The sequence below is a fragment of the Grus americana genome, chromosome 6 (genome assembly GCF_028858705.1).
Source record: "Grus americana isolate bGruAme1 chromosome 6, bGruAme1.mat, whole genome shotgun sequence".
NCBI classification, from domain to species: domain Eukaryota; kingdom Metazoa; phylum Chordata; class Aves; order Gruiformes; family Gruidae; genus Grus; species Grus americana.
In genome coordinates this window covers 25,674,916-25,698,080 of record NC_072857.1, presented here as the reverse complement: position 1 = coordinate 25,698,080, position 23,165 = coordinate 25,674,916, and the positions used below count along the sequence as shown (strand labels likewise).

The following is a 23,165-nucleotide window of genomic DNA, read 5'->3' as shown; positions in this document are numbered from 1 at the left end:
TAAAACTCAGAGGTGCGGTAATATGGAACACAGTGCTTCTCTTGGTGCTTTGTTGATTAGCCATGCTCAAAATGCAGTTCTGGAAGACACCAATTTACTGTTTCAGTTAATTACCACCATTTCAACTGAATAGATTAACATCCCCCACATACACAAAAAATGTGTGTCAAAGCTGCATTCTGTAAATCATTGTTTTAGAACATGTAAGTTCTAAGGAATTGGGGAAATATCCAAATTATTGCTTGATTTCATTTTTATAGTGTCATAAGCAGAAACTGGAAACAGTTAATGATATTGACATCCCTGATTGCAGAGTTAATGGCGGCTGTAAGGAAGAAATCAACAAGTACCAAAATAGCATTTATGATAAGGTGCTGGGTTTGGAGAGAATTTCGGGGGGGGAGGGGGGAGGAAAGGACCTTTTAGTTCAGGAATATGCCTGACTGACTTCTAACTAGTCAGGCAACATTTATCCTTTCAAGGCTTAACTTAAGCTGAAAGGGGATACCTGACTCGTGAAGCTCATGGCTCTCATCCGTACTCGGATTCTTACTGATGTCTAGTGAAGGTTCTGGGCAAAACAATTGAATTCAAAAAGACTTCAAGTTATTTTTTAAGCAAAGATTAAAGACAGAAGTGAATTCTTTTTCATATAAAAACACATTTGCATTCTAGAACTGGTATATTTTCAATATTGCAGATTGAATCATTGTTTATCTTCATAAGTTGCACATTTTACTATTTGCTGGACAATTTCCCCCCCCAGTATGTGCTCTTTTCCTTTTTTTGCAGTGGAGTAAAGCTAGAAAATTGAAGTACAAGTTCAGATCACTTTCCCTAAAATTGTGATTTTTAGATCTTACCAAAAGATACCATATGTTTTTCTTATTTGCTGTCATTGAAATTATGGGTAGGATTCAAAGTTCTGTGCAGAGATGGTCACTTCCTTTCCTGTTTCTATTGGCACATTCTTGTGCATGGATTAAACAGTAAAATGTGAGATTGGGCTTCCTGGTAGACATAGAATAGAGACATAGAGAAAGCAGGGAATGTCCAACCAATCAGGCTGTATTACAAATTATGTGGATCCACAGAAATTCTCTAAATATTTATGCTGAGCTGCTTCTAACTGGCATCTGCCTGGAAAGGGTGAAATAAACTTCAAGGTCAGTTTGCCTTCTGTGAAATGGATAAAGCCAATTCTGATGGAAAATATCCTTGAGGCATCAACCACCTTTCTACATTTTTAAAGATGACAAAAATCTGTAAATTACAACCACATAAATCCAAATTAAGATATCTGAGGTTTTACTGCAGGCTCATAGTGATGTAGATGAGAGCAGTATTTGGCTCAGCTACTTTTCTGCTATTGTTCCTTTAAACTGTGCTCACAATGAAGAGGAGGAGATGTAATATAATTGCTCAACACACTTTTCTGTAAATAGTTTTATAAAGGAAACAGTTAAGGAATTTTTCTGTACTTTGTGATGATCTTTCAAAAGCTCCTTTCATTTGATGCTAACAAGAATTAGCATTTTTGTTCTTTCTTGTAGTTTAAGAAATTATTCTATTGCCTTGGTATTACATTAGTTTTCATCTATCCCTAATTTAGTAGTTGTTAACCTTAGACCACTAAGAATGATACTGTCTAGATTTACAGATAAGTTTCCCTCCAGCAAATTCTGTTACTTTGCATGGAAACTGTTCTAAAGATTATATTATTACTATACACTGCGGTTTTTAATATAGATATATATGAGCTCAACATGAGGGTTTGTGAGCTATTTTCTTAAAGGCAAAAGTTTGTAGGGTTTAGTCCACTACTTCATGTGAAACGTTAACACTCACGATGTTATAGGTAGAAATTACAATACATGTTGTGTTAGAAGTACTTTTAATCAGGTCTGAAAATGCTATAGTAGCAACTGATTCAGATTACCTAATTGGTGTAATCAGATTCAAATAACAGTATTGTCAAGTGTACCAGTTGTATAATCAATTCTGCTAGAATAAGATTCTGCACTTTTGCAGAACCATTGTGTTTCTAAAAAAAAAATACATGGGTAAAAATGATGCAATGAGAATATACTGTATTTCTTACAATTAATTTTTTATCTTAAAAACTGGAAAGGAGAATAAGAACAGCTTTCTCAGGAGAAATATATGAAGAGTAGACAAGTGTCACCAGGATAAAGTGCCATGACATTCAGTGATATCAGTCACTAAATATACATAAACTCAAAATAGGCAAATATAGAACACCACTGGCAAATTTCCCAATGTTGAGGAGAAACTCAACAAAATAACATAAGGATGTATGTCAAAAATATGATGTGATTATGTTGTGTAGTGATGCTTCTATGTATTATGGAAGAAAGAGTCAAGGTACAGCTGCATCCTGGATGAAAAAGAGGCATAAAATGTGGAAGGGTCAGTTATGCTGTATGTTGTCCTTTGTGGGATATTTCCACTCCACTGAAGATTTTCCATTTGGGGGTAAAGTTTCTGTAGCCTAAGAAACACCAGAAATGCTTTGCTTGAGAAGCAGTAATGTGAGGGAATACAGTTGGTGTCCTGCGTCTCTGGCTTTCTTTTAAGCTGTCACGCAAATTCTGGATCTCACTTGCATAAGAAAACTTGCTTCACTTTTTTTTTGTTTTCTAGCTGAACATAAGCAACCCTTTCCATCCCCTTTGGACTAATGCTGCAAACAGTGGGCAGTCAGGGGAGCTAAACTTACTCATACCAGGCACAATTTAACCCAGGAAACCTAGTTGGCTTATGTGTTAGTTTCAAGCTTTTGTATTACAGCTGGGGTTCAGTTAGAAGGAAGCACCTTTACTGGCAGTGGCTGTAGTCAGGCAAGAACTCAGACCTCACTGAAAGAAGAGCTCAGCATGGCAAAGGAATCAGGCCTCTGGAGTAAGCTCTTCCAGAAACATTCTCTCTCTGTTTAACAAAGTCCAACGTGAAAAAAGGTTACTGCTCAAGTAATTTTTTTTCTTAAAAAAATCACAAAACACCTTTTGAAGTGTATGAGAGAAGGACCTGAATAGAAACTTAGTAATATCACTGTGATCTCAGTGCAGACTGTTATATATAGATCAGTTAAATTCTTTTTTTCATGCATGGCTTGTAGCAACATGTCCAGTTCTGGGCTTCCCAGTACGAGAGAGACATGGACATAGGGGACAGAGTCCAACAAAGGTACACAAAGATGATTAAGGGGCCGGAGCATCTCTCTTATGAGGGAGGGCTGAGGGCACTGGAACTGTTTAGCGGAGAAAGGAAATGCTCGTGGGGGATCTCATCAGTGTGTATAAATAGGTGATGGGAGGTTGCAAAGAGGACGTAGCCAGGCTCTGTTCAGCGGTGCCCAGTGACAGGACAAGAGGCAATGTGCATAAACTTAACCACAGGAAACTCTGAGTATCAGAACACATTTTTTACTGTGAGAGTGGCCAAGCACTGGAACAGGTCGCATGGAGAGGTTGTGAAGTCTTCATCCTTGGAGATATTCAAAAGCTGTCTAGACACAGTCCTGGGCAACTGGCTATAGGTGGTCCTGCTTGAGCAGAGGGTTGATGATCTCCAGAGATCCCTGCCAACCTCAACCAGTTTGTGATTCTGATTCTGTGCCTGCACTCTGACTTTAAAGACAAAACTTAATTTGTACAGAAAGTGAAAGAAGACATTCAGCTATGGCTAAGCCAAGAGTTAGTAGAAATAATTTTCAGTTTGTCTACTCTAATACTTAAAGACTGCAGCAAGATGTATATAAATAAGTCTGGTTCTCATAATTGACAAGAATTGGGAGTTGGTAACTGAGTTGTAAGTAGAATTGTGACTTGAAGATGATATTCTCAATGTATGGATGCATGTGGAATTTATTCTTGGTTTCAATACCATTCAGTTAGCATGGTCAGTTATTATGGGTAATATCTGCCAGAGATCAGACATGCGGTGCAATTTGAAATGGTAAAACTGAAGTCTGCAATTGTGTTGTAGGAAAAATCAACTTTGAAGTGATACTTATTAATTCTCCTATGCCAATTGAAAGTTCTGATCTGCAACTCTTTTTTTAGCTTTGGTGGTATCAGTCTTCACTGCTCTCATTTTGCATTGTTAACACTGAGATCTGCCCATCTCATGCAGTGATACTTATAAAGCTTTTACAACACTGTCTTTGGGCAAGCTGGGTCCACTGATTCAGGCGTAGTGGGAATTGGGAGCTTTTCCAAAATTTTGACAAAATCTTTCTTCATGACCTTCTTCCTCCCCTCAGATAAATCTTTCTATGGCTCAGTTTTGCTGTCTCTAGAAAAAAATTATGACATTGCTGCTCTAAAACTATGCTTGTGGTCTGCCAAAGTGCTTTGATGTACTGAGATTTAAGGCACTGCAGAAGTGCCTGCCTTACACAATGGCTGCGGACTCCCGTGCCTGGGGACTGGCCTCTAGTGGCTCATCTTCAAACAGGAGAGAGCAGCCTGGTAATAACAGTGCCTCTTGGTCTCTCTGGAAAACATTACACAGGTAAAATATCCTCTGTGAACCCTCTCAGCTTGACTTTTATTAAGGCGATGATATAATTTGGATGCCTCAAAGATGACTGACGTTTAGCCTTTGAAGGAGAGAAAGTTAATTGGTGTGGGTAGGAGTTGTGGTTTTGAGAACATTCATGACCTTTCGTGATACTGCTCATTCATGTTATTTCAGACAAACTAATAAAAGCTGCCTAGCACTTCTCTGTAAGACTTGGCTACAAAGGATGGTGCCCTGCCAACTTTCAAAACCAATGGGTGGAAACACTAGACTTGATAAAGAAATGTCATCTATAATTGTTGAGTTGATTCAATGCCCTTCTAACTGCAGGTGGTCACGCAGGCATGGTGCATACCTCCGCCATCCAGATTTGAGAGTCTTCAGTAGCCCTTGTAGTGAGGAATCCCCATGGCTTTCAACTCACTTATAGTATAGAAGCATATTGGTTTACTGGTTTAATCATATTACTCAGGCTGCCTGCAAGGTGACTTTTCCTTGCTTTCAAGCTTGATGTGCATTTGCTGAAGCCCCAGGACGAAGTGCTAAATGCCAGGCATTGGGCTTACAGGTGCTTAGGCTAGCATGGTGATGTTCCCTGTGTCACTGCTTTTTTGTCTTTGACTGCTACCCGTGCTCTTCCTCCATTTATACGCTTCTCATCTTAATAGAACCACTGTTGTTCCTTGTGTAACTTTTCTCCTCCTCTCATCCTCACTTTTCCTGCTTGAAATCTTGGCTTAGTATCACATGTTGAATAACTGAGTGGCAGTTTGAAGTGTTTGCTGGGACAGGGCTTATTACTGATTCAGGTGTGTGTAAAATAAGGAGAAATTTCCAGTGAAAATAGGCAGATTTTTGCATGTGGGAGATCTGAAGATTGGATCCTAGAATAGTAGGCATTTTACATATATTTATGTTTGGCTTTCTAGTCTTTAGCAGAAATGTTTTCGTATTTCAGATTTATTTGGAGAAACAGCATTGAAAATTAGGTGCCCTGTGGAAATTTACAGTACAATTTATTGTCCTTCCCATTTTATACGGAGTGCTAAATTCAATGCAATGTTAAAATGTTTAAATATGTCTTATAGAATATTGCTAAAAATAGATTTAATAGCCACTGCCAATGTTTTTGTGTGTATGACAGAATAATTCATTGTGGCTTGTTTAGATTTTTTGGAACTACACCTCCTGCTAGTGATGGCAGATATGAATAATGTTTAGTTGTAAAGTGACTGGGGCAAGAAACCTCCAAATATCTGCCAGAAAAATGAAATAGGATTAGTAGATGCATATAGTTCTAACTGTATAAACAGTTTTACAAGTGTATTATTGTAAATTAAATTAAATGTGTTAATTTGTTTTCCCAGTTTAAAGATCTTAGGTGCATAGCAGAAAAGAGAGAAAATTAGATTTTGTGCTGTAGCGAGTGGAGGGCAGCGATGGGGGCCTGGAAAAAGGTCAGAGACAGAGGCTGAACCCGTTTAAGCTGCACTCCTGCCCATTCCTGCCCCTTGGTCCTGCATGCAGTAGTCTCCCAGCGTCACGGCTTGTGAGGACGGTGCCCTACATAAGAAACAGGTTTTAGAACTGTAATAAGCCTGCTCCTACAGGAGACGTGTGTTGTAATCTGTCTGGTGACGCAGTTATCTAGTCTGAATGTGTGCCAGTAATTATATCAGGCAGCCAAGCACAGAGTCAGTGCTGAAGAAATGGTCCCGTGGTCCTTTTCAGGCTGTTTATAGCCACCAAAAGCTTCCATAGTTAGCTTTATAGGACAGGGATGCTGCCTAATGTTTTGCGAGCATTAGGGCATTTTTATGGTACTGCGTAAATAATAACCACATGCAAATAGAAACTAAAAAAAAAAAAAAAAGTCAAAGGCAGTAGAAAATTGGCCCAGGAGCCTCTGCAGGTTCACTGATATAAGCGGGAGCAATGCGCCCTATTTGTATGCGCAGAATTCACAGGGTGTCTCTACCAAGCAATTCTTTTGTCCATGCTTGGAGTGGAAAAATAATTTTGGAAAATATTTCTGAGAATTGCAAACCTAGGTGATGATCAGCATTTATCAGAGGCATGGATAACCAGACAGTGCACAGCTGGCAGAAGGTGATGGAGCTAGGATGAATGCTTGTGCTTAACCATTTTGCAGTTGATTTTGGCTTCTTGTTTTCAGAATTCAGTAGAATATTTCATTCTCTGAACTTATTTTTAACACTTTAGGAAGTGTTTCAAAGGGCAGCTGGCTTCCCTTAGTTTTAAGTATGTCCACAAAACATTTATAATTTTAAACTATAGCAAAAACATTTACTTTAAAGGACTTTTCTTTTTCTAGGAAGCCTGTGCTAGCTCCATTCCCCCACAGGCTTACCAAGCAAGCTGTGTAAAGAGAAGTGGGTCCTATGGCCACTAAAGAAAACAGTTGAACCAGACAAGTGTTTGCTGAGAGCTTAACCTGGAGTTTGTGCCAGATTGCGTACGCAAGCCTTACTGAGAGGCTTCTTTCTTCCATCAGATGTCAAAATTGTTTTCTTTTGTGACCACAGGCAGGGGGGTGCTTGGAGTATGTCAGAAGCCATGAGTTAGACTATATCTGTCAGATAGTTATGGCAGCGGGTGCTCTCTGAGGATGCTTAGTGCAGGCAAAACCACATGCGGGGGAGGCAGGGTAAATGTCATTGCATTTAGCTGAAGCTGAACTCGGGACTGCTTTCCAGCCAGCAAGCGCAAATTTTACTTCTGCAATGTGCTGCCATTGCAGCACTGGCTGTTTTTCACGATTAGCTAATAACTTTCTGCATTGCAGGTCTGCATGCATGCAGTTTCATTGTCTGTATCGTTACCTGTCATTAAAAAAAAAAAAGTAAGCAAAAGACATGTCTGCAGAAACGATCATCTATATTTCTGAATAGGGCAAGAAAGGTAATATTTTGTACTGTCTTGTGGTTGGTGTGGGGTCTGTGCTATTTATGAGGGTAAAACAACATGGATGCTAGGAAACTAAAGGCTTTTATACCTTCTCACGAAGAGGAAGTGGTATGGAACAAAGGGTGGATGCTATCCTGGTTTCAGCTGATATAGAGTTAATTTTCTTGTCGGCAGTATAGCACTGTGTTTTGGATTTAGTATGAGAATGATGTTGATAACACACTGATGGGTTTTATTTTTATGATCATTTTTACTATTATATGTAGTATGGGTGTCTAAATGCTGATGTGCAACTAGGTATAGAACTTTTGGCCTGTAAAATTGTGGTTATGAAGAGGAAACACATGGAAGACTGTCCTCTGAAATTCTGAGGGAGAACTGGTGTGCTTCATCTGGATTTCGGGACTGATGCCATTAAAAAAAAAAAAAAAAAAGCACAGATTGCAGCTTTCTTGTCCTAGCAGTTAATATTGCAGAATTTGGGAATGCTTTGTACTTCCAAGTATCAAGCTTCTGCTTTAGTTTTTATTGTGGATTTAAAGGTCTAACTTTGGGCATACAAGTTTGGAGATGTGTAGAGATACTAAAGCAATGGGAATATCCTTCTGTGGGAAGGAAGAATTAACTGTGCCTGGGGCAGTTATTTGATCTTACTGATGTAGTTTTGTGGAAAAGATACGTCATCTTCAAGACCTAGCTGAAAATGTAAGTGGTTGTGTAATTGAATATTAAAGCTTCTAGTACTTATCTTGTTCATTCTCTTGGTAGCTGTGTTTTAATACTCCTAACATAAAATAACCCCATAATGAAATAATAGAATTTAGAAATTAAGAGGATGAGATATTGAACTAGTGCCCATTACTTCATCTTCTTTTCACAGAAGATTTCCTGCCCTGATAAAATTCTGAACAGTTTGTGAGCACAGCTTTTTAGCTTTTGTATGCCACTGAATTTGTGAGGTGAGTGTAGTTGCTGCCCAAGGATGTAGTACTTGTTAGAAGGTTAGGTATGAGAAACTGGATCAGGTTACCTGGGCACTGAATGCTCAAGTAATTCACAATATAATCTTGTTAACCTGCAGTTATTGTATCTGAATGCTTTATAGTTGGCATGAAAAAAATAGTAGTCTGTTCCAACATCTCAGCAGGTTCATTAGATTAGCTTACTATTCAGACTGAACATCATTTTTATAAAATATACTGTTACACATTTACTGATTTGTTAATATGCCACAAAGTACTGTGATGAATCATTACAACTAATCTTATTTGCCAAAATAAATTAATGAGGTATATCTATTAAAGCTATATTTTTGATGTTTTTATATTCTGTCTATTTGCTTTCTTAGGAAATGGCTTTGTTTAATAAATCTGTAGGTTCTTTTCCTGTCATTAGTTCAAAATTATTTTTTTAATGGCCTTCAGTATAACAAAGGGAAATTATTTTATGTCCTTCAGGGTATGTTAGGTGTTTTTCCATGAGTTTCACACCAGTATTTTCTGCACAGATGTAATGGAAACATGTTGCATGCTCACCCTTTGGATCAGGTATCAGTGGTTCCTTTACAAGTTCCAGCATCAGGCTGGCTTCACTGTGTAATAAAACTGTTTGGTAAAGCCTGTACAGACATTGGCTGGTAGAGGCAAGCTGGCCTGGCCTGTTCAAGGCTGCAGGAAAAACAGCAGATAGGGAGAAAGAAAACAGCTCCTTCTTAACAAGATCTTGTCTTACCAAGGCAAATTAAAATAACCATGTCATTTATCAGTGTCACTTCCTGTCATGTGCTGCTTAAAAGTGTACCTTTCAATACTCTGTCCTTTCAATATAATTTAGTCTTCTGCCCAATTTATTTGCTGTTACCAGAAGTCAGTATTATATTACCGAAGCATGTCCATGCTGAAGAATGAAGATAGTAAAATATGGACTGTGCTGTATGCTCATTGTAAGTTACATCCTTCTCTTTAAGGAAAAATAGCAGTAATCGAACAGGAATGGAAATAGAATTACAGTGCATTACAGTTCAGTGATGCAATATGTTTTTACCTTGCAGCACCAGAGAACTAGTAATTATATACCTATGATTTAAAAGGAGGAAAAAAGGATATGTCCAGCTTATGGGGGTATATGCCATTTCCTCAACTGTTTGCGCTCTTTGGAGGGAAAATTCCTGAAGTGAATCTGGCGTAACAATACCCCCCAGCTCCTTACAGTATGTAGCTCAGACAGATAAGAGTTGAATATTATGTTACTCCATATTTGTATGCAGTGTCAATGGCCACGGCATCAACATGTTGGAGGTGCTTGTAAAGCAGTCTTGAGTACTGCAGATTTAAATTCGTAATGTGAAATCAGAATGGGATAACTGCTTTCTAGTCTGTTCTGCAATTTTTGTCAAAAAAAATCTTATTTAAAATTCACTTACCATTAGAAATGTCTTTATTGTTTATTTAGTACTGCATTAGAATTTGCCAAAAGCAGTTCAGGCAGCAGTCACCCTTAACCGTTCAGAAAGTACAAAAGAGGAATGGTAGTAGGCTTTAGTTTTGTCACTTGTTCTGAAGTAAACAGGATAATTGATTTATCTGTTATCACAGGTGGCTCCTCTCTCCCTGACAGTTGTTTTTTGCTTTTCTTTCTTCATAGCTGTGCACATTTATTATTTTTTTCTACTGATGATCTTAAACAGCTTGGTGTCTCTTTCTTAGTTGCACTGCACCTTACACAATTAGTTTGAGTGGTGAAAAGAATGATGTAAGTCATCAGCTTTCCAGACTCTTGACATTTCATAAACCAGTGTTTTATGGACGCTGATTTCTGTATAGAGTCAGTGCCTTGGACTTTGGGTTCCAGAGAGCAGTGTTTTTCAATATTGCAAAATCGTATTTTCTTCTGGCTAAAAAAGATGTCTTTGCTAGCTGTTTTTGGGATGGCTGAAGGTTTATAAATTTGTGTGCTTTCCATTGCCACAGGGTCACATTACTTTTGGTAGTAGAGGTTCCAATATAAGGGCAATAAATACTAGTATTTACTTATTTTTATTAAGTAAAAACGTATCCACTATCACTATGATATTCATAATTGCACTAAAGATCAGATTTTTCTCAGGTTAAAGCTTTTCTACTCTGCATCTCTACTTGGCTCTGATATTTAGTGCTATTACAAGAAAAAAATTTTTTTTGTTTCATTTTGGAAATAAAATCTAAACTGAAATATACAAAATTCAGAGAAGTTCTTATAAAAAAATGAACCTCTCGGTGATTTGTTACAGTCTTTTTATTTTTCATTTTGTGTACTGTTTCCTGCTGATCTGGTGTGATAGTTGGCTAGTTTAATTACTGCCTCTCTGAAAAGATGAGTGTTTGTAGAGTCTAAAGTATGTCATTTTCCTTTAGAGTGAACCGTGATAGGAGGAGGACAAAACTGTTTGCAAATTAGCAGTATAGTGTATTTGTGTGCATCCTTAGAATGTGCAATTACTCTGACAAAATGGCAAAATTCAGAGGATCTGAAGATCCTTTTTGAAAACTCATCATTACACAAACACAGACTAAGTATACATGTAACCAGTGGAGTGTTTAAGGAAGATAAAATAGAACAGCAGTTGCTGCTCTTTTGGTTCTTCTGGATGCTTACAATTCTTGGGGTTTTTTCCTCAAATAGTCTCAATAGCCCACTTCCCTGGGTTAGCAGTAATTTTTTTTAATTAAATGAAATTTCAAAGACAAATACCACTTTCTTGATGCCAAAACTTGTCACAGAAAGGATTGCTTACAGTGTATCTCCCAGTCAACAGCCTAGAGAGAAGAAAGGTTAGCTGCTGCAGCATTCTTGTGGCTCTGTAAACAGCAGAGTGCCCCAACTGTCACAGGCTCTGCAAATGTTAAGGCTCTTCAGCACCTATAAAATTTACTTAGTGTCTCAGACCTTACCTTGGGAACCACTTAGCAGTGGCAGTATGTTACAGACTTATTACCAGTATGTGGCTTAAAAATGCTAATATTATTGTACTTCGATCCATTGTCATCCTTGTGAAAGTGCCAGCCCTACAGGTATTCAAGTATTTGACTAGCCTAGTCTATTCATTTCACAGCCAGCCTAAAGTATGCCTAAAGTCATAGCCAGCCTAAAGTAATTTTGTGCACCTCAAAATGTTTTCCCTGTTCCTCTTTGTCTGATCTTTCTTAATGTATGGTGATGCATTAAGGCCCAGTATCTGAAGCATGTTCATTGAGAAGACAATCAGCTTTCTGACTGATAGTTTTGGATCACTGTGCTGGTATTCTCCAAAATCTACATCATCTAGAAATCAGCAGGAATGTGACTCAAGCTTGCTTCTTGAGCTTAGAACAAAAAAGCAGTCCAGAAAAATAAAGAATACTTTTTCTAGGGAAGCTGTACTATCTACAGTAATTTAATGTAATCTTCAGCAGACATTTTATAGACTTGAGCATCTCCAGTTTTCCAGACAAGTTATAGAGGACCTTCACTGCTCGGACCTGTGAACTGAAATGCATTTGTTCTTTCCTACACGTTCGATTTCTGTGCTATTTTATGTGCCTTACCCGTTATGATTTTGTTTTGTTTAGTGTTCTGCTGAAGAGTGAGTGAGCTGAGACCCTCCTGGGATATGTCACCTAGGGTTAGGTCTCTTTGCTAGTAACATGAGTGTCTAATTGTAGTTGATTTTAATGACTGGGAGTTTCTTTTGATACTAGGTGATGCAGATGTATCTCCCGTTCTGTGGGATTGCCATATCCAATGCCCAGCTCTTTGCAGCTTCAAGGAAGGAATATGACAGAAGCAGGGTAAGTAAAAAAATATATATTGGACCAATATCAAACCTTCATCTCTTGTTCCTTCAGATTCCAGCTATGTATACATGTTTGCTAAGCAGACAGTTTTAACTATGTTTTATTTCAAAAAATGCATTTTTCAACAGATCACTATCTTGACTGAGGCAGCAAGCAGAGAGCGTGGGAGGGAAATACGTTCATGGTGGTGGCGGCTGTTGTTTCCTGATGTCAGTTCCATGTTTCGTAGTGCTGAAACAATTGTGTTTGTGACACAGCGCAGGAGTGTTACTTTGGCAGAGATTCAAACTCTCATAAAATTCCAGTAATATCAAACCTTTGCCATCCTGAATTTATAATATTCAATTCATGTGCAAATAATGTGGATATATCTTTATAAAAGTAAGCAAGAAAAAAACCTGTTTGTGAAGGGTTTGACAGCATGTGTCTGCATAGATATGTTACTCACATTACTCATGATTGCTGATGCCATGCATGAGTTGGGACAGGAGGCTCCAAAGATGTGAAAATAATGCTGACCTCACATGTCATTTACTTCTCAGAGACGTCTTAATTTTTTTAAGAAATAAAATGGTAATTTTTATTTTATTTTTTTATAGTTGTTGGTTTCTTTTTTTTTTAAATCACCTTTCCTGCAATGATGGGAAGTGATACTTTTGTTATTATGGATCGCAGCTCCAAAGCTTTAGTAGAAATACCACTGGTGGTGGTGAACGTACTCTTGCTTCACAAAGCAGGGGAAACAACAGTGGGGTAGGTCTGTGTATTGAGCACTAACATTTGTATATTGAGGATTTGGTTCTTTCCATGTATGGAAACTAATGCTTTCCACTACCTTGAAAACTAATAGCCCTTTCTAATAGTGTGTGTATTTAAGGGTCATGAAGGATCTAAGCTTGTCTTCTGTCCAGGTCTGACTACAGACCACTGTATTTTGGGGTGGAGATGTGGAGGAGACTTGGGGAAGAAAGAAAGACTTTTCTGCCAAAGATTTTTTTTCTTTGATGTTCATACAAAATAATTGTTTGACGACATAGAGACTTAAAATTTGCTGCAGCTTCCCAGCCTGCAGAGAACAATGACAGACTTTCGAGGAGTCATTGTTTAATCTGAGGAAGCATTCAGCAGAAAAGTATTAGGGACATTCTTATTCTTCATTAGAAAATCCAAAATCAGGAAATTGGATTAGATACAGATTCTTTGTTTCTTGTTGCTACTTCAGCCACGTGAGACATAACAAATATCATTGCCATTTGACAGCTACATGGTGGCCTGTACTTAATTGCATTTCTGATCCCTTGGTGGTCTTTAGCTTTGCCTAGTCCATAGTTGAAATTACTTGGCAAGTAACGCACGATGGACATGTCCGTAGTCTGCCTTCCCTATCAAAGTGGACACCAATGGTGGCAATTTCCAGTGACTATGACCAACATTTTGTTGGCGACCACTGCGTTAGGAGAGCTAAGACCACTAGCGTTTATATGCTTGCCTATATGGGTGTTCTTTAATGTTGGTGCCCTAAACCAGTATAAAGAAAAAAGCACGCTTCTTTGGACCCGTGGTAAGAAAGAACATGGCCTATTATTTTTGAAGTTGATGAAATGAGAGGGGAAGCCCTTCGTTTTAAAGCCTTGTATTTTACAGACATGTTGTTAGTGGTAAAGACTAGATCAGAGTGATATTGGAATTATGGAAGTATTGATGTGTTTATTTCTTTCCAGCTTTGAACACGCAAAATGGGTAATAAATGAATAAAATGGAGTTTAACTTCACCAGCAAATTCAATATAGCAAATCAAGTAACTCAATCCATACTGTGTACTTGGAGAGTTGCATTACAGCCATTGTTTCATTTTTGGACCACAGCGAAATAGTTTGAAAGATTCCCATTGTTTTCTAGGAGTTGGATTGTGTTCAGTTGTGAGCTAAGAAATACTTAACTTTCTTCAGATCCCCCCACCACAATTCTGTTGCCATAATCATTAAGAACTTTATTTGAATGAAGATTTCAATGGATCACTCATCTCTGGGATTGATTTTAGTATTATGCCTTCTTTGCAATGCTCCATGTATTAATTAATTCTACAACCAATACAAGAGTTTTCTGTCCTTGTATGCAGGCTTTACTGGAAGTAGTGAATGACCTCTTTGAGGAACAGACTGACTTAGAGAAAATTGTCAAGAAAATTATGCATCGGGCCCAGACTCTGCTGAAGTGTGAACGGTGCTCAGTATTACTTCTGGAAGATATTGAATCACCAGTAAGTATGGCTGCACATTCTGTAGAAGGCTAATATTTGAGTGGTGGAGCAGCTGCCTTTATTGTGGTAAAGCTATTTCATATCATATGTAAGTACTGGTCAGCAAGTATTCCTCCAGCACATCATACTTAAATGTAAGTTAGGTACAGGTTGAACCTTTATCACCACCACTGTCATGGTTTAACCCCAGTAGGCAGCTAAGCCCCACACTGCCTCTCACTCATTTCTCCACCCCAGTGGGATGGGGAAGGGAATTGGAAGAGTAAAGAGTTAAAACTCCTGAGTTGAGATAAAGACAGTTCAGTAGGTAAAGCAAAAGCTATATGCACAAGCAAAGCAAAATAAGGAATTCATATGCTACTTCCCATTGGCAGACAGGTGTTCTGTCATCTCTAGGAAAGCAGGGCTCCATCACACGTAACGATTACTTGGGAGGACAAATGCCATAAGTCTGAAAGTGACCCCCTTCCTCCTCCTCCTTCCTGCAGCTTTTATTGCTGAGCATGATGTCATATGGTATGGGATATCCCTTTGGTCAGCTGGGGTCAGCTGTCCTGGCTGTGTCCCCTCCCAATCTATTCACTGGGGCAGCAGGGTGAGAAACAGAGGCGGCCTTGACACTGTATAAGTACTGTTCAGCAGTAATGAAAACATCCCTGTGTTATCAAGGCTGTTTTCATCACAAATCTAAAACATGTCACCATACAAGCTACTATGAAGAAAATTAACTCTATCCCAACCAAAACCAGTATAGTCAGTTTTTCAAATGGAAACTGAAAGGTACATTTATGATTTCTTCTGGTCATTTGAAGGCATTTAATGGAATGTCTGTAAGTTGCTGATGGATCTATCAGTGGTGTGATCCTGTGTGATGGAATTAGGGCTTACTACAGAGCAGCTAGGACAGTTTAACTGAGAAGCAAGGTGCTCTTGTGGTCAGCTTAAAAAAAGAAAAATTACCTGATTTGTTATTGAATATTTATTTGCTCAGTTCTCTTCTTTCATGGTATAGCCACTAGAAGGAAAGAAAAATCCTGTCTGTAGCTTCATTTACATTTACCTGGAATTTATGACCTTGCTAATATTTTCAGGCTAATGACTGTGTTGGGTTTGCGTGGCAAGGTTTTGGTAGTGGGGGGGCTACAGGGGTCGCTTCTGTGAGAAGCTGCTAGAAGCTCCCCCGTGTCTGATAGAGCCAATGCCAGCCAGCTCTAAGACGGACCTGCTGCTGGCCAAGGCCAAGCCAATCAGTGCCTCTGTGATAACATATTTAAGAAGTTAAAAAAAACCAGAGAGTGCTTTTGCAGCCGGAGAGAGGAGTGAGAAGATGTAAGAAACTCTGCAGACACCAAGGTCAGTGCAGAAGGAGGGGGAGGAAGTGCTCCAGGTGCCGGAGCAGAGATCCCCCTGCAGCCCGTGGTGAAGACCATGGTGAAGCAGGCTGTCCCCCTGCAGCCCATGGAGGAAGGATGAGGGGGTGTAGAGATTCCACCTGCAGCCCGTGGAGGACCCCACGCCGGAGCAGGTGGAGGCACCTGAAGGAGGCTGCGGCCCGTGGGAAGCCCACGCTGGAGCAAGGTCCTGGCAGGACCTGTGGATCCATGGAGAGAGGAGCCTGCGCCAGAGCAGGTTTGCTGGCAGGACTTGTGACCCCGTGGGGGACCCACGCTGGAGCAGTTTGCTCCTGAAGGTCTGCACCCCATGAAAGAGACCATGCTGGAGCAGTTCATGAAGGACTGTAGCCCGTGGGAGAGACTCATGTTGGAGAAGTTTGTGAAGGACTGTCTCCAGTGAGAGGGACTCCATGTTGGAGCAGGGGAACGATGAGAGGAGTCCTCCCCCTGAGGATGAAGAAGCGGCGGAAACACCGTGTGATGAACTGACCGTAACCCCCATTCCCCGTCCCCCTGTGCTGCTGGGGGGGCGGGGCAGAGGTTGAAGCCGGGAGTGAAGTTGAGCCTGGGAAGATGGGGGGGGGGGGAGAAGGTGTTTTAAGATATTTTTTTTTTTTTATTTCTCATTCCTCTACTCTGTTTTGCTTAGTAATAAATTAGATGAATCTCCTCTCTAAGTTCAGTCTGTTTTGCTCATGACAACAATTAGTGAGTGATCTCTCCCTGTCCTTATCTTGACCCATAAGCTTTTTCTTGTACTTTTTCTCCCCTGTCTAGTGAACGAGGGGAGCGATAGAGTGGCTCTGGTGGGCACCTGGCCCCCAGCCAGGGTCAACCCACCACAATGACTTACCAAATGGGTGGTGCTTGCAAGCAGTTTCAGAACCAGAAACAGTTATATCATCAACCAAATCTTTAATGCTCATTTTTAGAACTAACCTTTTCTGCATACATTCCAATCAATAATTATCAGACATCTTTGTTGATATTTGTACAGTGTTCATAATTTTGCATCTGTTTAATTGTAGCAAACTGAAATACTTGTGTAGTTTCTATTCTAGTATGTAACATGTTACATCTTTAATCAGACTACTGGTCCTTCAGAAATGACAGATAAAAATAATCTCATCAAGACTCTGTTAGCCGACCATCCTGTGTGTTCAGCAACTCAGTGGGCTTTACAGCAATCTAATCAGTGTCTCCACAGTAGTCTGCTTCTGAACTTGTCTCATGAATGTTCTTTGGTGAAATCGAGTATTTTAATGTGGAAGAACAGCAAGACAGTAAGGGCTGAACCTCCAACACAAGGAGATTTCTCAGCTACTTTTTGTGGCCGCTACTCCGTGGGATTTGTTCCTTCCTGAGAATTTTCCACTCACTGTAGCTGTTGGCAGGGGTATGTTTGGGGGCAGCTATGTTTGCACATTTTAACAAGTTTCTTTAATACTTTGCAAAATAAATAATGAGAACCAGTCTCGGTTCCTAAATGATGAAAATGCTGTGAAAAGATAAGTCCTCTTGTTATTTTGACCTAGTAATTTTTCCCTGAGGTAACAGAAAATCCATTGGAAAAGACACATTTGCATACAAATGTCTAAATAGTCACATACTTGTTCTTGTGATAAGAACAAGCTTTTGCATTAAGCAGGTGAAGTGAAAAAGGACTTTTATCAATACTGAAGTATGTTTTGGTTTAGCAATTGCTCTGTCCACTTGACCAAGGAATAATTATTTCATTGCAGAGCTCCGTTAAGTTGAACGGATGGATGTAAGCTATATGAAAGTATTTGTCAAGAGTTGGATGTCATGCATAGGTTTGACAGGGGCTTTCACTGCAACTTTGTAGTACTGCCATTCGTAGGGTATGAGAGCCTCTTTAAAAATGTTGAACGTTTTTATGACTATTGTTAGTAGTAGTAAAATAAGTGACTGCCTTTATATTGGTAGCTCCCTTCAGTGTTTTCAGGCTATTCAACACAAACTATCCTCCTTTCTACTGATTTTAGAAGTAGTTGAAGGATAAAAATGTTGCTTGTAATATAATTCTTTTTTCCATCCAAGTATCTTTGGATTCACTGACTCTGTAATTGATTATTTGTTGCTGGGCTGTGACAAGTCTAAATGATTATCAGAGACAGAATCACAAGTTTGTGTGTATGGCAGAAAAACCCCAATTATTTTCTTTCCTGGAGGAAAGATATGATTCTCATTTCATTTAAACTAATAGAAATTAAGTACTTTCAGTGGAGTATGCCCTAAATTACACTAGCTTTCATAAAAGCAAGATCAAGGTTTGTATTTTGCTTATATATTCTGTTATAGAATTTTAATGTTTCTAGTTTATTTTCTCTTTCTAGACCCCCCGTACTGATTTTATAATTACAAGATATAGTTTTACTACATTCTTATGAAATGCCACTATGTTTGCAAGTATAATATGATCTTTATTTTTCACAAAAGAGTACATTGTGTTAGTAGCAGGCTGTGGTGGCATTGTTCACTACATTTTTCTGCTCTTGGTTAATATTTCTACCTTTGAGCATGGAGGGGGTTTTTTCCAAACCACACAATGGGTTCTCATTCCTCTAGACCAAATTCTGAAATGTGGACAGCCAAGGTATTTAGTTAAGCCTAAACTTTTTCTGAACACTCATAAATCTCAGGTTAATTTGAAGTAGGAGAACAGCATCTTGCCACCCACTTGGTCATTTTTACAAGTGGCAAAACAGTTTTTTTCCTGATTTGCCCCTATTTTGGAGAATTAACCTATATATCAAAATAGATCTCCATAGAGAAACTCAATGTTAAGTCATGTCTAAAATATTGTCACTTGTGCATCCCTTAAACACCTTTTGCCATACAGAACCAAAGTGGAAGGTTACTCATACTAGCATCCAAAACCATTACCTGTGTTCTCTGTCACATTAGCCACTCTTAAAGTCTCACTTATGTGCTGTTGGCACGTATGTTCAAGGAAAATTGGTGGCAATTGGTAGTGCAAATGGGTCTGTTTATTTTCCTATATTAAAAAAAAGCACAAAGTTTTGCATAAAGCTCCATAATTCATGTGCCAAAGGCCTTTGAAGGGAAGCATATATTGTTGCAGAAAATAGTTTCGTGAAGGAATCTAAAGATATCATTTGATTTTATGTTGTTTGTTAGTGAACTGTGCACAGTGTGTATTTTGAACGTTGGGGGAATACAGATTGAATTTTTATTCTAAGACCATTGGATAAAAATATGGTTTAAATATGGGAACCTTCTATTACTGTTTCCTCACATATTTATTCATCTTAGTAACAATTTTAAGTTACTTTTTTTGTGACAGGTGGTGAAATTTACAAAGTCCTTTGAGTTGTTATCTCCAAAATGCAGTGCTGATACTGACAACAGGTTAGTGCTCATGTCTTCTATGGTAATGGATTACTTCATTTTTCACATAGTTTTAAATTTGCTTGATCACAGTTTTATTTTCTTATGGAACTTTGGGTAGATTTGATTGAAGAGTGTGAGTCTACAGTTTTTATTCAGGCAAGACTCCTGCTTGCTTCAAATGGAGACTTGCTTGAATAAACATAATGTGCCTGTATTTATATGTGTGTGTATATATATGTGCTAACATTGTCTCAGAGAAGAAACCAGGAAATAACTGACTTGTTGTTGAACTTCTGGAGAACAGTCAAATGTTGTTTTGCATAGTTAATACTGAAGTAAAAATTGCAAAATTATTTTAGATTGTTGACCTCTTACAAAATGCCTCCTTACAGTTGTGTTGAAAGATTTCCAATAAAATTTTATTTCTGCTCTTGTTGTCAGGCTGGAAAGCCTAAAAACCTCAGAGAACATGTATTTCCTAGAAATTGTGTTCCTGTCACTAAATCTTGTTTGGGAGCCCCGTCACAATAAAAGTATATATTTTGCTTAGTTGGATCTGTATTTAAACATTGATAAAGGGCTAATTGAAAGTAGCAATAGAAAGAGCTTTTTATCTGTGTTGGATTACTGTATTAATTCCTACAAGATAATACAACTAGTAACAGTTCACATAAAATGTCCTACATACCAACCAAGTGGATGAAGATTCAGGGCTATTGTGAGAATGTTTCTCCCATCCTTCAGGGCCCAAACTCAGTGATTATTCTGCATATTTTCTGCAAATCAATACATACTGACTCTGAATTAGAAGTTTCCATGTCAAATAGCTGCCATAATGATAAACCTAGCCTTCTGTCCAACTTGCTATTTATAGCTTAGCAAATTGAAGATTACTTTGTGCTTTGCCATATTTAAGCCCTTTAAGCAGCTTTTAAAATATTTTTGGGTAATTTGCCTTCTTCCATGCTTTATTTCTTCACCTCTAGTGTGGTAAGAAGCTACCACTTCATTAAGGTGAATGTGAACATTGTACTCCAGATTACAACAGGTCGTAATTCTTAATGCTTTTCATGGATTGATCTCACAGTGTTACAAAAATGGGTAGTGTTATTTTTAAGATACACAAGCTGGCAGCAGAGTCCAGGGCCACACAGAAAGATGGGTAGAAGCTAGATCTCTTCCATGCCCTATCCACTAGTTGAGAGATGGGAATGGTGAGACAAATGGAAAAGGAAAACAAGTAATAAAAGATAGGAAGGTTTAAATATGAATAAATAAGCTGCTAATTCATCTGGGAATCACAAGTTACTGTTTTTGACAAAGAGCTTCAGAGTAGCAGTTGGTCTTTCCTAGGTCATTAAAATTAATGAAAATGCATTCCTTTTGTTCAGGGACAGGAGTATGAATCAAGGGATGTGGTTGTTATTCGTGTTTTTCTCAAACTTGATCTGTAGCCAAATAAGTCAAAACAATGTAGAGTGGTGTCAAGATAACCAAGCTGGCTCATTTCTTGTTACCATAGTTATATTAGCATGTTACCGAAAAGGAATTTGTAGTAGCCTGCTCTGCATGTAGTCAAGATTATTTTACCTTTAGTCTGAGATGATGTGAATAAACACATGCAACCTCCTAGCTAGTCTTTATAAGATTTATAAAGGTATATTACTGTGTATCATAATATAAAGATTTATCGCTTTTTCTTTCATTTTTCATCCAGTGGAGAGTGAAGTTGGTTTGACAAAGACCAAGGTTAGACTGGCAGATATAATGTCACATTTGGATCTAGCACAGGCACAGCTTGAGTTATTGGCACTATAGAAGGAAAATAAAGGTTAGTTAGGATACAGAACAATGCCGCAAGCCCTTGACATTTGAGCATTTTTCTAGTGAGTTTTGCCCTTTTCATTTTATATTCTGCAGCCCTAGCTGATGTAAAGTCATGAGACGTTTCATGGGGGGGGGGAGGCAAGATGAGTTTCTTCATGATCACACCAGTGAAGATAAATATTATTTCTTTGAAATTTTAGTGGAAATCCAAAGAGATTATAGGCTGACAACAGTTCTAGTTATAAGTTTTATGTGAAAGAGAGAGATGCTCCAAGGACAATATAACTTTTCATGTCCTAACATACTTTCTCACACAGTTTTAGAAGAAATTGGCTTTTCTTTTGCCCTTCTTACATCTGGCTAATAGCAGTTTACCTGTTCAGTCCCTAAATATTATAATGAATACTCATCTCAATTTACTCTGCTGTTGATTGTAAAGAAATACTTTGCAAGAGCACACTTGCTTTTATCTGTTCAGTTTGCCATTTTCCAGCACGCACCATGATCAAGTTTGTTTATTATCCATAATGGCACACTGATGTTCTCCTTTTTGTCAATCATTTTGTTCTTGAAGTACAGGTTTGCCAAGTCTCCTAAATTTTCTCTCCCTTTGAATAATGATTACATAAATCTCAGAAGCCTTGAGGGTTTTGTTCTGATGTATTCTGGATGAAAATGACCCCGAGGGAAGGTGCTGTGGGCTCTGCCTTTCCTGCACAGAGGAAGTTATCTTGGCAGATGATGTAACTGAGGTTACACCTATCTAACCTGAGACCCAGTGGTAGTGGAAAGGTCAGCTATCTGAGTCAGAGTATGGGTTGCATGGGAGAAAACATCTGTGCTCCCTCCCAGTTGGGCTGGTAGAAAGTGCTGAAATCCCTGCTGCCACTGTTTCACCACCACTGTCCCTGGGATGATGATGTGCACTCGTTGCTTGCAGTACTTTTATGCTGCTTAAGGCATCTTTCTGCTCTTCTAGTCCTAGGAGCCTGAAGGGTTCATCTCACTCTTTAGAGAGGATTGAATGTACCCATGATTTTGGCTGTACCACTTCCCTACTGTACTTTCTGCCATCCCTGTCAGGAAGGCTTTGAAGAAGATAGCAAGGCAAGCAGCTGCGTAAGGGGAGCCTGCAGCACTGCTCGGTGCTCTTGAGCTGGGTTGACTCTCCTGCCTGGCCTGCAGTGCTCCTGCCAGTGTGTGGGCAAGACAGGGAGATGGTGGCATGCAGCTGCCTGCATCAGTCCAGCAGGAATCACTCACGATTTTGCACGGTTTGGAGAAAATTGTTGCTTGTGATTTTGAGAGTAGCTTCTGAGTGTTCTGAGCTGCTGAGGATGGAGAGAGAACCAGCTGGCTGTGATTTACATCAGAATGAAGCATTGATATTTCCTCCTAGTGAAAGTTGAGTGCCTCTCTTCCAGAGCGTAGATTGTAAAGCACTTGCTAGGAAAGGAGACAACATAGTAGAACATACTTTTAAAACTTCTTCCTGAATTATATCATGTTTCTTTTACTTGAATTCATTTGCTGCTTAATGCTTGACACCCATAATCCAGTCCTGATTTAAAGTGTCTTACATTATAATGATAATATCCAGATTTTTAAGGTATGAACTGGGAGCTATGTGTTTGAAATTAGATTCTTATCCTTAAAGATTTTTTTGCTTCTCAAGTATTGATGTCCTGAAACACATTTTAAATTATAAATGTGAATTTTCTACTTAGCTCAAAAAACATTATATTTCTGTAAAGGTTCCTGTGAAAGTATACACATAACATTTATTACAGTCGCTCAAAATTCTTATCCCAAATGAAAGTTGATACACTTTGATTTATTTGTGTAAATCATTATTATTATCTTTATTTATAGTTGTTTAAGAATATTGAGTTATCTTTCAAATGAGTGACTTAGTTGAATTAGTCTCCAGAAAATCAATGCATTCACTTTGAGTCTTCCAAGCATTTTACTGTGCATCCTTCTTTCGGAGAATGGTTCTGCTGTTCCTATGAATATTCCTGTAAG

General features: G+C 38.7%; 1 protein-coding gene across 1 annotated transcript in view; it reads left to right on the top strand.

Moving 5' to 3' along the window:
- Positions 1 to 23,165, top strand: part of PDE11A (phosphodiesterase 11A) — a 134,739-nt gene that overhangs the window by 43,947 nt on the left and 67,627 nt on the right. The window contains exons 3-5 of the mRNA XM_054829644.1: positions 12,189 to 12,278; positions 14,404 to 14,544; positions 19,267 to 19,331. Coding sequence (XP_054685619.1) covers positions 12,189 to 12,278; positions 14,404 to 14,544; positions 19,267 to 19,331 — 296 coding nt within the window. The remainder of the gene's footprint in view (positions 1 to 12,188; positions 12,279 to 14,403; positions 14,545 to 19,266; positions 19,332 to 23,165) is intronic.